Source organism: Schistocerca gregaria, chromosome 2 (genome assembly GCF_023897955.1).
Source record: "Schistocerca gregaria isolate iqSchGreg1 chromosome 2, iqSchGreg1.2, whole genome shotgun sequence".
Taxonomy (NCBI): Eukaryota; Metazoa; Arthropoda; class Insecta; order Orthoptera; family Acrididae; genus Schistocerca; species Schistocerca gregaria.
In genome coordinates, this window is record NC_064921.1 from 636,619,855 (window position 1) to 636,632,855 (window position 13,001).

Consider the following 13,001-nt stretch of genomic DNA (forward strand, 5'->3'; position numbering starts at 1 on the left):
TTAAAGCAGGCTCAGACATGGTAATTGGATGTCTCTATAGGCCCCCGGGCTCAGCAGCTGTTGTGGCTCAGCACCTGAAGAATAATTTGGAAAATATTTCGAGTAGATTTCCCCACCATGTTATAGTTCTGGGTGGAGATTTTAATTTGCCGGATATAGACTGGGAGACTCAAACGTTCATAACGGGTGGCAGGGACAAAGAATCCAGTGAAATATTTTTAAGTGCTTTATCTGAAAACTACCTTGAGCAGTTAAACAGAAAACCGACTCGTGGCGATAATATATTAGACCTTCTGGTGACAAACAGACCCGAACTATTTGAATCAGTTAATGCAGAACAGGGAATCAGCGATCATAAAGCGGTTACTGCGTCGATGATTTCAGCCGTAAATAGAAATATTAAAAAAGGTAGGAAGATTTTTCTGTTTAGCAAAAGTGACAAAAAGCAGATTACAGAGTACCTGACGGCTCAACACAAAAGTTTTGTCTCAAGTGCAGATAGTGTTGAGGATCAGTGGACAAAGTTCAAAACCATGGTACAATATGCGTTAGATGAGTATGTGCCAAGTAAGATCGTAAGAGATGGAAAAGAGCCACCGTGGTACAACAACCGAGTTAGAAAACTGCTGCGGAAGCAAAGGGAACTTCACAGCAAACATAAACATAGCCAAAGCCTTGCAGACAAACAAAAATTACGCGAAGCGAAATGTAGTGTGAGGAGGGCTATGCGAGAGGCTTTCAATGAATTCGAAAGTAAAGTTCTATGTACTGACTTGGCAGAAAATCCTAAGAAATTTTGGTCCTATGTCAAAGCGGTAGGTGGATCAAAACAAAATGTCCAGACACTCTGTGACCAAAATGGTACTGAAACAGAGGATGACAGACTAAAGGCCGAATTACTAAATGTCTTCTTCCAAAGCTGTTTCACAGAGGACGTCGATCAGTTGTAGAATTTTGGAACACGTATTATGTTCGAGTATAATGTCTTTTCTGGAGACTAGAAATCTACTCTGTAGGAATCAGCATGGGTTTCGAAAAAGACGATCGTGTGAAACCCAGCTCGCGCTATTCGTCCACGAGACTCAGAGGGCCTTAGACACGGGTTCACAGGTGGATGCCGTGTTTCTTGACTTCCGCAAGGCGTTTGACACAGTTCCCCACAGTCGTTTAATGAACAAAGTAAGAGCATACGGACTATCAGATCAATTGTGTGATTGGATTGAGGAGTTCCTAGATAACAGAACGCAGCACGTCATTCTCAATGGAGAGAAGTCTTCCGAAGTAAGAGTGATTTCAGGTGTGCCGCAGGGGAGTGTCATAGGACCGTTGCTGTTCACAATATACATAAATGACCTGGTGGATGACATCGGAAGTTCACTGAGGCTTTTTGCAGATGATGCTGTGGTGTATCGAGAGGTTGCAACAATGGAAAATTGTACTGAAATGCAGGAGGATCTGCAGCGAATTGACGCATGGTGCACGGAATGGCAATTGAATCTCAATGTAGCGAAGTGTAATGTGATGCGAATACATAGAAAGATAGGTCCCTTATCATTTAGCTACAAAATAGCAGGTCAGCAACTGGAAGCAGTTAATTCCATAAATTATCTGGGAGTACGCATTAGGAGTGATTTAAAATGGAATGATCATATAAAGTTGATCGTCGGTAAAGCAGATGCCAGACTGAGATTCATTGGAAGAATCCTAAGGAAATGCAATCCGACAACAAAGGAAGTAGGTTACAGTACACTTGTTCGCCCAATGCTTGAATACTGCTCAGCAGTGTGGGATCCGCACCAGGTAGGGTTGATAGAAGAGATAGAGAAGATCCAACGGAGAGCAGCGCGCTTCGTTACAGGATCATTTAGTAATTGCGAAAGCGTTACGGAGATGATAGATAAACTCCAGTGGAAGACTCTGCAGGAGAGACGCTCAGTAGCTCGGTACGGGCTTTTGTTAAAGTTTCGAGAACATACCTTCACCGAAGAGTCAAGCAGTATATTGCTCCCTCCTACGTATATCTCGCGAAGAGACCATGAGGATAAAATCAGAGAGATTAGAGCCCACACAGAAGCATACCGACAATCCTTCTTTCCACGTACAATACGAGACTGGAATAGAAAGGAGAACCGATAGAGGTACTCAGGGTACCCTCCGCCACACACCGTCAGGTGGCTTGCGGAGTACGGATGTAGATGTAGATGTAGATTTATTTACGGTAATGCTGTGTCGCATTTTCGCCATGTGTTGAAGTGTCCGCAGAAACAAATAACTATAGATAGCTTCCTAGTAAAAAAAAGAATTAGTTATGCATCGTGATTAATAAAGTACATAATACAGTATGTATAATTTTCTTAGGATAATTGCATGAATAAGATAAAACTTTACATTACTTTATATGGGGTAATTGTTTTGCTTAACGAGTGTTTCACAATGCGAGTAAGATTTTGGAACCAATTATGCTCGCTATGCGAGTTTCCACTGCATTGAGAAAATTTAGAGAACCGCCCTTTGAGACTGACTGCAGAACGATTCTACTGCCGCCAACGCAGATTTGGCGTAAGAACCAACCACTTAAAGAGAAGTTAAGGCTAGTGCGGAGCCGTTTATAAACTCGATCCCTTTGGGAGTGGAAGAGGAAAGGAAATGACTAGTAGTGGTACAAGTACCCTCGGCCATGCACCGTGCTCCAGCTTGCGGAATATGTATGTAGACAAACGAAGAGTGGAGCGTACAGTGAAATTCAGGCACAACGGAAAAAACTATCAGAGCTGCTAAATGTACAAAAAACCACGAATGTCAGCCTCTAATAGTTTGCATGGGTATGATTTTTTTGAAGCGATAGCTGAACTTTATGGAGACTCTGGACAATAGGATCCATAATCCACGTTTTCGGAGAGTTTATCTGTAGGAGTACATGAATACAGGCATTTGTACAACTACCTTCAACTGTTGTTGCATTAGCTACAGCTACAACAGAAATTCTCTTGTTCAAGAGTTTTCTTGAACAATTTAAATTATGTTTGAGAACTCCAATTGTTTCCAAACGATACTGTATCGTTCGGATGCTTGTTTAGGAAAATGGGAACATTATTGCATGAACAAATGGACATTGAAAACAATTTTGTACCTGTACAACAGAGGATATCGTTATATTCAGAATATGAGAACTTAGCAATAAGTGCCTGGTATCTTGACAAAAAGCAATCATGAGTGCATAGTCAACAGACTGTGTTGCAAGATGGAAGAATCAAAATCTGTTGATCATTGCTTTGCTTGTCTTTGTCAAATTTGTATTGAATGTTATTTTAAAATTATTGTACTTACAGTAAAATTTTAATACAGTGAATAAGGCGTTGTTTGGAGATGCAGATTATTAAAAGTGCAATTCCACGGTTTTAAAGTAAACGTCATCTACATTTTTTGCTTGAGGAAACATTAAGCAGCGCGTTTCTTCTTCGGAAATCGTATTGAAATCCTGTTTGTTTGTGAGGAGATCGTGTCAGGGACAAACGTCTTACAGCACGTATTGGAATTTGGCAGCGGTAGGATGAAGGACAATCGATAAATATATTCCAAAACGCCGCTCATAATAATTGGATTTTTCCGAGGATCAGACCTCGGGTTCCATTGGTGTTAGAAGGGGAGGAGTAAGTGTTTTGGATAGCCCTTGAGCTAGGGACCATTTCACTATCCAACAGAAGGACCGCCTTACAGCACAGGGCCAAAGTCTGAATATCACACACTTCCTCCAGATTAGGCAAATGAAACGACCGATTGGTTCTTTTTGCATTAAACATGGTCCCCGATGCGGCTTAAGGGGGCTTATGGCGGCACAGTTTTGTTCGTGGGCGGTTCCTAAGAAAATCAGAAAAACATGGTTTTTTGGTACCAAAACCAAGCCCCAGATTCCAAGACCGTTATACACAGTAAATAGCGGAATTTTTTACGAGATATTCATAAGATCCCGATCTCGAACAGCCATGAGAATGTTCTTGATATATTTATCCGCTTCATAGTTAAAAGATTCAAAGTTGCCGTACTTGTACACGTAAAACAGGCATGTAATATCCGCTGTGACGCGAAAACTTAGCTTACAATGTGACATAGCACGGAGAAATAAGCTGTAAAGTGTCTCCGTTATTATCAGAAGGACTCTGGGAACCTAATGTTGTTGAAGTACTGAAGCACACGCAGAATTTTTGAGCACTTAAAATCCTATCTGAGATATAAAATTTCTAAACATTCATGGTGGTGTCTGTTTGTTCTATATTGTGTCTCCCTACCACTTTCGCGCAACGACGCTCAGAGCGTGTTTTTTAGGGAATTGACTAGTTTGTACCTGGGACCTGTTGCTGGTAAGGAGACGCCAGACCACACATGATATGTAGAATTCAGAAGAGTTCAGTGAGACTAGCGATGATATAACCAAATACTTAATTATCTCAGCGTCAGCTCCACTGCACTCCCTGTAAAAGAATCTTAATACTAACCAAATTTAGTGGAAGGGGTTCAAGGCTTTCCTATTTTTAGTTGGTAAAATAACGTCGAAAAAGCAGTTAAGTTTACCATTGGAAATTTTATTCTACTCACAAAACATTGTTTATAAATTGCACTATTGATAAAAGGAAGTGTTTTAATACAGGATGGTAAAAACCAACTGCATTCAACAAAAATGTGAACGAATATTCCCTGAGTGGGTTTCCAAGTTCTACAATGGATCGAAGGATGACCTATGCCATATCACATCTATAATCTAAGTTTAAATTAAGTTTCACAAAAGAGCAAACTATCAAAATGGTCTACAGTGGCCCTCAATTATCTTAAATTACTTATCTAACTTGTCGTAAATTACAGCGGCTGATGTGGCTTCTCAATAACTACATAACAGAAAAATCATCGCGTTTCAGATTTTTACTTCAAGTGCCTATTGTGAACACCGTGAGCTTTAATTGACAATCGGCACTAGTATTACGCAAAAAGCGGGTGTAACAGATGAGACTTCTGCAGTTCTGAGTGAAGCTTTATGCGCTGTTATGCGGTATCGCGTGCGTTCATTACTTTGTCGGTGTTCGTCAGGGGTCGCGGGCAGCACAGCTCCGCTCACCTCGCCGACTCGGAAGCAGCTCTCCCCTAACTTCTCCTTACTACAATTTACCGAAGTTGGTTTAAAAAAAACTATCTGACTGTGTTTTCATGTGACCAATCAGGATCTCAATGTTGACCTTAAGCTCCGCCTACAAAAATTCTGTCTATCCAATGAGAAACGTTATACTTTTCGTGATGGGGCAATGTTTTTAAAGTTTGCAACGTAACAGAGACGCGAAAAAGTCTCACGCTAAAACTTGCAGCTGGTGTGGTCCTTTTAGCGTTATCGTAAGATCTATACAGTTCTTCTGGAGGGCTCTAGCTTTTAACATGGGCTGGGGGGTGGTCCTTGACGTAACAGAGACGCGAAACAGTCTCACGCTAAAACGTGCGGGTTGTGTGGCCCTTAGCTGGCGACTTGGGTGTCCAGTCCGTCCCTTATCATAGGGCCTTCTAGCTTAACACGGTTCTGCTCTTGGCTTCTGTTCTCGTTTCTCCCCTCGGAACTGCGTCTGTCTCACGGTGGGAAGGTATGACCTGCATTTAGGCATTCTTGTGTTAGTCTGTGGTATTCCATTTGCTCACTCGTTACTCGTATTACTTTGGTTAATTTAATGTCACGATTTATTCGGAGCTATGTGACATACTACTGGATTTGCTTATCATGTCAGGGTTTTCATGGAAGGTGTTGGATTTGCCTGACACCTTACAAATTAGCTTTGCGTTATTTCATTTTCGCATAAGTGAACTATCAGAATATTACTGATGCTTGTAGTTCTTTTCATATGAGTCATATGCCTGACTATCAGGTACAAGAAGGGAACCAGCAGAAAATTTCTCTTGTTGGAGCGCAAAAAATACGAATGTGTTCCTGTTTATTAAAAGATCCAGACTGAAAAAAGGGGGGTACTAGCTGTCTTATTCTACCTCTCTCAGCACCTTTAACAATTTTTCCAAAAAACTGGCATGCGAATACATTCGCGCAATTTTATGCTGAGAGAGAAGGAGACAGTGGCAGTAGGAAAGAGCCGGAAAAGTGATAAACACTGGAAAACAGTAGAGAGTGGTTGTGGTATAGAAAGAGAGAAAGAGGCAATGGCAGTGTGAGAGAAAGAGGGACACAGTGGCAGTGGAACGTAGATGACAGAACGGTGCTAGGGAAAGAGTGAAGGAGACAGTGCCAGTGGAAAAGGAATAAAGAGAGGGAGAAAGTGGAGGGAGATGAGAGTCAGTGATAATGTGAGAGAGAGTATATGTCAATGACAAAGAAGAAGAGAGAGATAGCGACAGCGAGAAGAGGGAGCAGCAGTGGGAAGGGATGAATGAGTTAGCAGCAGCAAGAAAGAGCAGGAGGGAGACAGTAACAGAGACAGGACACAGTGCTAATTGCCCAGAACAAATGACACTGTGCCTATGAGACAGGGGACAGTGACAGTTAGACACAAGGAGATATTGACAGTTGGGTTGAATGAGTGAGTGAAAATGGACTATACTTCATTTGTCTGGCCATATTGTCCATAGTTGCATTACAATTTTTGAGGGTATATTTGTCCTGTCGTTGTAACTACAAAAATGCGTGATCTTTTTTCACCAGACCCGTTTCGCTTTAATGAGGTAAAGCATCATAAGAAATCCATAGTGCTGCAGAACAACTAAAAATTAGACCAAAATTATCAGTGCCTAATGCAGAAAAACAACGATGTGTTAGCAGACGGTATTTCCAGATGTAAGCGAGAAATCAAGCGAAAGCCAGGTGTAATAACAAATCAGCATATTCTTAACGAACCGTTTACCGATCTAAAAACAAAAATGTAAATAACTTAATTACAGACCAATGATGATGCTTTACCTCAATAAAATAAACGCGTCTGGTGAAAACAATCAGGCATTTTTGTAGATACAACGACAGAACAAAAATTCCGTCAAGAAAATGGACTAGTGAGAGCTGATGGACTTGAGCAACTTACAGCCATAGACTAGTGAGTGAGAGTTACAGTTAGGTGAGCTTGAGAGAGTGAGAAGCAACTTGCTTGATAAGAAGAGCACAAATATCTTCACATGCCAGAGATTTTGGGAAAAATTTTAAAGGCTCTGAGGACAGACTCTTTTAATAACCAGAAGCATATTCGGCTCTCTTGTGCTCCGATAGGAACATTTTTCCGCCGCTTGGTAATCTGGCTTACCATTCAGCAAGATTACTATCGCGTTGGTTGGCGCTCTACGACTGTCATGCCAATATGGAGTCGCTGGGTTGAGGAAGGTCAGACCCAACAGTATGCAGGACGCCGAACCCCGACGCGAATAGCGCCCGAAAGGTCACGCACCAACTTACAGCCACGTCACATACATTGCGTGGGGAAATGGGCTTGTGTGCAACCAGGCCAGTGTCCACACAGACAATGCGATGACATCTGGAACACCACAGACTGTCAGTCCTTCGACCATTGTTGGGGTTCCATGGACGTGGTAGCAGACAGAGGTCTACAACACAGGAGTGACTCCAAGCCGTCTTTTCAGACGACTCTTAGTTTCGCGTACAGCATCACGATTCACGTATCTGTATGTGGAGCTCTGAGGGGAGGAACGTTACGCCGGCCGCGGTGGTCTAGCGGTTCTAGGCGCTCAGTCCGGAACCGCGCGACTGCTACGGTCGCAGGTTCGAATCCTGCCTCGGGCATGGATGTGTGTGATGTCCTTAGGTTAGTTAGGTTTAAGTAGTTCTAAGTTCTAGGGGACTGATGACCACAGATGTTAAGTCCCATAGTGCTCAGAGCCATTTTTTTGGAGGAACATTACAGGATTCGATTCGTCATCACCATACAGGCCGAACAAGTGACGCGATGGTGAACCTCTGGCTCGCATAGCCAGCGTTATATTGGGTTGGTGCACAAGTTGGTAGCGTTTTTCCATAAGTTTTATAAACATAACACAAACACATAACACAGACTTGAGTCATCAGTAATATATTCTCCTTCACTAGGGCAACTTTTCGATTCCATGACTGTAGCAATAACGTGGCTTTGAGACGAAGAACTCGTCGAACCGTGTTCGGAGCGCATTTTCATCCCGAAAGGAAGTTCCTTGAAGGTTGTTCGACAGGGAGCCGAAAAGATGAAAATCTGAGGTCGCAAGATAAGGTGAATAAGGTTAATGTTGAATTACTTCCCTACCCAGGTGCTGTATAGTGTCTTCTGTCAGTCTAGCAGAAAGTGGGCGGACATTATCGTGGAGCAGCATCAATTCACGCAGTCTTCCTGGTCGTTCTTGGTCTGCGTTTGAAGACGTCTCAGTTCTTGACTGTAAACGCCAGCGACATCACACCGTCACTGTTCCACCGGCTGTATAACGTTATCTTTCGTAGATGCTCTCATGTATTTGTATGGGGAGTTGCTGCTTTGTTTGGGCTCGACCATTCCTTTGTTTTCCTTATGTTAGCATACAGACAACGTTTTTCGTCACCACTAACGATACAGGATAGGAATAGTTTGTGTTGTTCACGAGTCAGTTGATGACGAGCAAAGCAAAGATGCACTTATGACCATCCGCTGATTTTTGTGATTTTTACTTAGAGAATGCGGTATCCATACAGCCGATTTTTGAACCTTCCCCATTGCACGCGAATGTCACACGATGGTGGAATCATTAAGGGTATGACATTTGCTAGTTCTCGAGTACACTAGCGTGAATCATTGTGAATTAATGCATTTACCCGAGCTTCATCAAACCCAGAATATGTTCTTGAACGTTGAGAGTCACTAATGTCAAAACTATCCTCCTTAAAACGAGAAAATATTTTCCTTCCGTGCTCTGTCCAGTAACATTACCCCCAGACAGTGCGCAAATATCTCTGTCGCCGTTGGTGTCACCGCTCTATTGAACTCAAACAGGATATGTCGTAAATGTTCCGATTTTTCAACCTGGCACTCCATTTTCTAGGGTCCACAGCTCCGCTCACTACCTCCAGATGACAAAATGACAATACGTAAACTCGAACAGTAACAGTGAGCGACACAAAAAATGACAATCGATCAATAAATCCATAGCAATGGGAATGCCAACAAGCAAAATAACTTACGCAACAACCAAATATTTATGACGTATTATTGTCGACTGCTGTGTCCTGTCTTCGGGGTCTCAGTGGCGCTACATTTCAACAAACACCTATTCGTGTATTGCCGAGATACTGGCACACCACCAAGCACATGCCACTATCGTTGAAGAACTCTGGCATGAAGCTGTAAGAGCATGGAATGACGCATCCGTATCTGCGACCCAGCTCGGTTCGATTCGATACCCAGCCGGTTAGAAGCATTGTTGCTACCGAGGTGCCAGCTCTGTTCACTAAATTTCTCGTCCTCTGTATCTCAAATCACCCACAAATTCGATCATGTTTTGTTAAAACAGTACTGTATACGCACAATATATAAAATTTCTTTGCTATCCTTCCTAATGTTGCAGTTTTAATGGCCAGCACTGTACAAGTACCAGCTGACGTAAGTATCTATTCCCTTAGTCTTCTAATATTTTTGTTTGAGTTGTCATTCTAATTGTTACACTACTGAAATAAGTATCAGAAATAAATAATTAATACATTATTTATTACTATCTGATTTGTTTGCGTAAGCAGAAGAAACTAACGATCGAAGTCTGGAAACAATTTATTGGACTGTTCAATTAACCAAAACAAATTCTCTAAGTATAACACCAACACAAAACAGCGATCCGTCTTCGAATCACAACTACCTACAAGAATAATATAGAGAACGACTGAAATAATTTCCTACTAGTCCCCGCCAGAGACTTCTCCGATATACCAAGCGTAATCCGGATATCAGCGAGAGGATACAAGCCGGGCTGCCGGGGCATGTCTGCTGGCGGTAGATGAACTGCCGATGAGCGGCCTTTGTAGCGCTTCGGCGGATGGGTACCTCGGCACTATTTTGCATTACGTGGTTTGACGTGTGAAAATAGTTCTAGGATCTGCAGCGACCTCTTCCTTATGTTTGTGGGCCGATAGTGGCCCCTGGTGGCCGCTGGTGTCTTTGCAGTGTTGTTGTTGTTGTTGTTGTTGTTCTGGCTGTTCATCAGTGTTGCCTGTCGATTGTGTAGTGCTACGGTGTCTCTGCGTAGCGGGCAACCCGCGACTGCAGGCTGTCAGTTTGGTTGCTGATACTCAAGGTGCCGTGATGCCTGGTGGAGACGGCCAAAGCACTATCCAATAAAATGTGATTTCTAAGGCCTATTTAAGCTTTTCAGCCAGTGAGCTGAAGTTGTGAAGAATGAATGAACAAATAAATATGCTGCTGACTTGATATGTTATAAGTAGGGTTAGATATTAATTGTGATGTTTTTGGAATTTGGTCCTATGTTCAATCTGCGATCACGAGAATACGAATATCAACGACAGGGTATTGAAAACTAATGCCCCCGAATTTTTAATGGAAAAACTCTCAAACCCTTGTAAACAAAACAAAACGTTATTAAAATTCTACATATTTATTCTTCATGTCTACATATTTATTTCTCAACGTAGTCACCCTGGAAACGAGCACATTTCTCCCAACGAGAGACCAGCTTGTTGATACCGTCACTCAGCAATGTTTGACTTTGTTGACGGAGCCACAACCTCGCCTATGTGTGCACTGCTTCATCACTATAAAACTGAAATCCTCGAAAGTGTTCTTTGTGCTCTGGACACAGAGGAAAATCGGATGGGGCCTAATCAGGACTGTATGGACGATGATCAATGACAGCAAACGCAAGGCGTAGGATTGGTGCAGATGTCGCAGCGCTCGTATGTAGTTTAGCATTGGTATGCTGAAGGAGTGGTAGCTCTATGTGTGGGCAAACTCAACCACGGCCGGCCATAGTGGCCGTGCGGTTCTATGCACTACAGTCTGGAACCGAGCGACCACTACGATCGCAGGTTCGAATCCTGCCTCGGGCATGGATGTGTGTGATGTCCTTAGGTTAGTTAGGTTTAATTAGTTCTAAGTTCTAGGCGACTGATGACCTCAGAAGTTAAGTCGCATAGTGCCCAGAGCCATTTTTTTTTAAACTCGACCACAGCACGCTGCTTCTCACGCACCACTGTAGCAATGTTACACGCCGCCATGTTAGACGCTACAATTCGGGGTCCTTATCGGCACGGAGTTGCAAATACGAGACATGAAGAATAAAGATGTAGGTTTGAAAACGTTCGTTTTATTTAAAAAAGCTTTAAGAGTTTTCACATAAAGAATTCGGAATCATTACTTTTCAGTGCACCATCGTAGTTCTCATATAACTTCATAACACGAATCTTTAAATCCAGCACGACGGTACGTCTACAGCAAATATACTTACTTAGCTTAATTTGTTCGACGCTACGCGGCACTTCGCAGAACACATAATGTTCTGAGGTATTAGCACATGTCTTTAGTTTTATGTCGAACGATATCATGTTATCTGAGGATCAAATTGGTAATGCAGTAACATCTTTTTGATAGTTTCATTGTTAAACAATTTATGCACTATCACTATTGCGGCCGTCTGGCAATTTGCAAGTGGACTGCAGCAAACATTTTATGGTTAAGCACGTGACAAAATTTTAAAAAATATCTAGAATGTATTTGTCATCATCACATCCACAGGCTAGCTAAGTATTTCATGTTACCACTATTGACATCACTTGCATAAATAATAGTGAGACACTAACATGTTTAATGATTGACTACAACACGTGGTAGTCGACTTTATGAACCAATAGTTTAGAAGTCAAAGCTGACGATGACGTGTTTCAAAACGTTTTATATGATTGTGAACTATAGCCATGAAACATTATTCAGTAACATCGTTCGAGAAGTGACTGTTGTTCATTCATAGTTAATAAAAGTAAAGTACTTACCCGTGGTCTGTATATCTACTTAGCACTAAACTTCAATCCCCCACTGCTACAGATCTGTAATACAGATATCGTATTGGAACTGGTGGGAAAACAACTCCGTAATTTCCTCGTCTCAACTTACCGTGTCGGTGTACACGTTGAGGAAGAGACAGTCTTCTGAAGTCGGGAGGGTCCCCAGCAGCAGGCCGAACGAGTCCTGCATGCAACTGTTGCCCTCCCGCTCTGGGCGTCGAACCCCGGACCACGGTTCCACAGGCTGCGGTGCCTACAGTACAAAGTTGCAGATGTGTCCTCCAAATTCTCTGTAATGGCAAATCTGACAGCAAGGAATCAAGGGCTCACCCTAGTCAGAATTAAGCACATGTTCTTTTACTAACAACAATAACGATCTCTTTGGAAACTGAACGGTAAGTTACAACAAAATTAAAGAAAAAATTTTAAAACTTTAAAAACTGTTGTTCAAAAAAATATCAGCAAGTTAATGCATTACAATCATGTATTTAATAATGCATATCTCCTCCTGAAATATGTTTACTATTTAGGATAGAGTGAGAATGTAAAAGATGAAATATAATTTTAGTACTGTAGGCTGCCTAGAAAAAAGAAATAAATGGCGACTGCACAGAGGCTAAAACGAATGAGTGAGATATAACATATAAAGTAAAGTGAGATGGTCAAAGAGAAAGCTGACCCAGCCTGCAGGAAGATTATACGTTATTTGGTTGCTAGATGTAAAAAGAAAATGCGATAACCTACAAGGTGAAAATGAAAATCTCTGCCGGGAGGAGAAAAAAGCGCAGATGGAAGTATGTCAAGGGTCTGTGCATAAAGAACTGTTCCATAGCGCTACAGTAGCCGAAAAGTTAGTTTATGTGGAAAAAGAATGATATTCTAGTGAAGTAATCAGGATGCAGCAGAGCACTGAACGAGTTGGACTCAAATAAATCAGCAGGAGTCGAAGTAACATACAACAATGAATCGTATAGCAACTGGAAGGTTGTGCATTAACCTATAAAGTCCGCAGTTC

The 13,001-nt window shown here is 42.0% G+C and overlaps 1 protein-coding gene across 1 annotated transcript in view; it reads right to left on the minus strand.

Moving 5' to 3' along the window:
- The window catches only part of LOC126334667 (juvenile hormone esterase-like), a 191,635-nt gene that overhangs the window by 133,659 nt on the left and 44,975 nt on the right, over window positions 1-13,001 (minus strand). Inside the window, exon 2 of the mRNA XM_049997132.1 lies at window positions 12,096-12,239. Within this exon, the coding sequence (XP_049853089.1) occupies window positions 12,096-12,239 (144 nt within the window). The remainder of the gene's footprint in view (window positions 1-12,095; window positions 12,240-13,001) is intronic.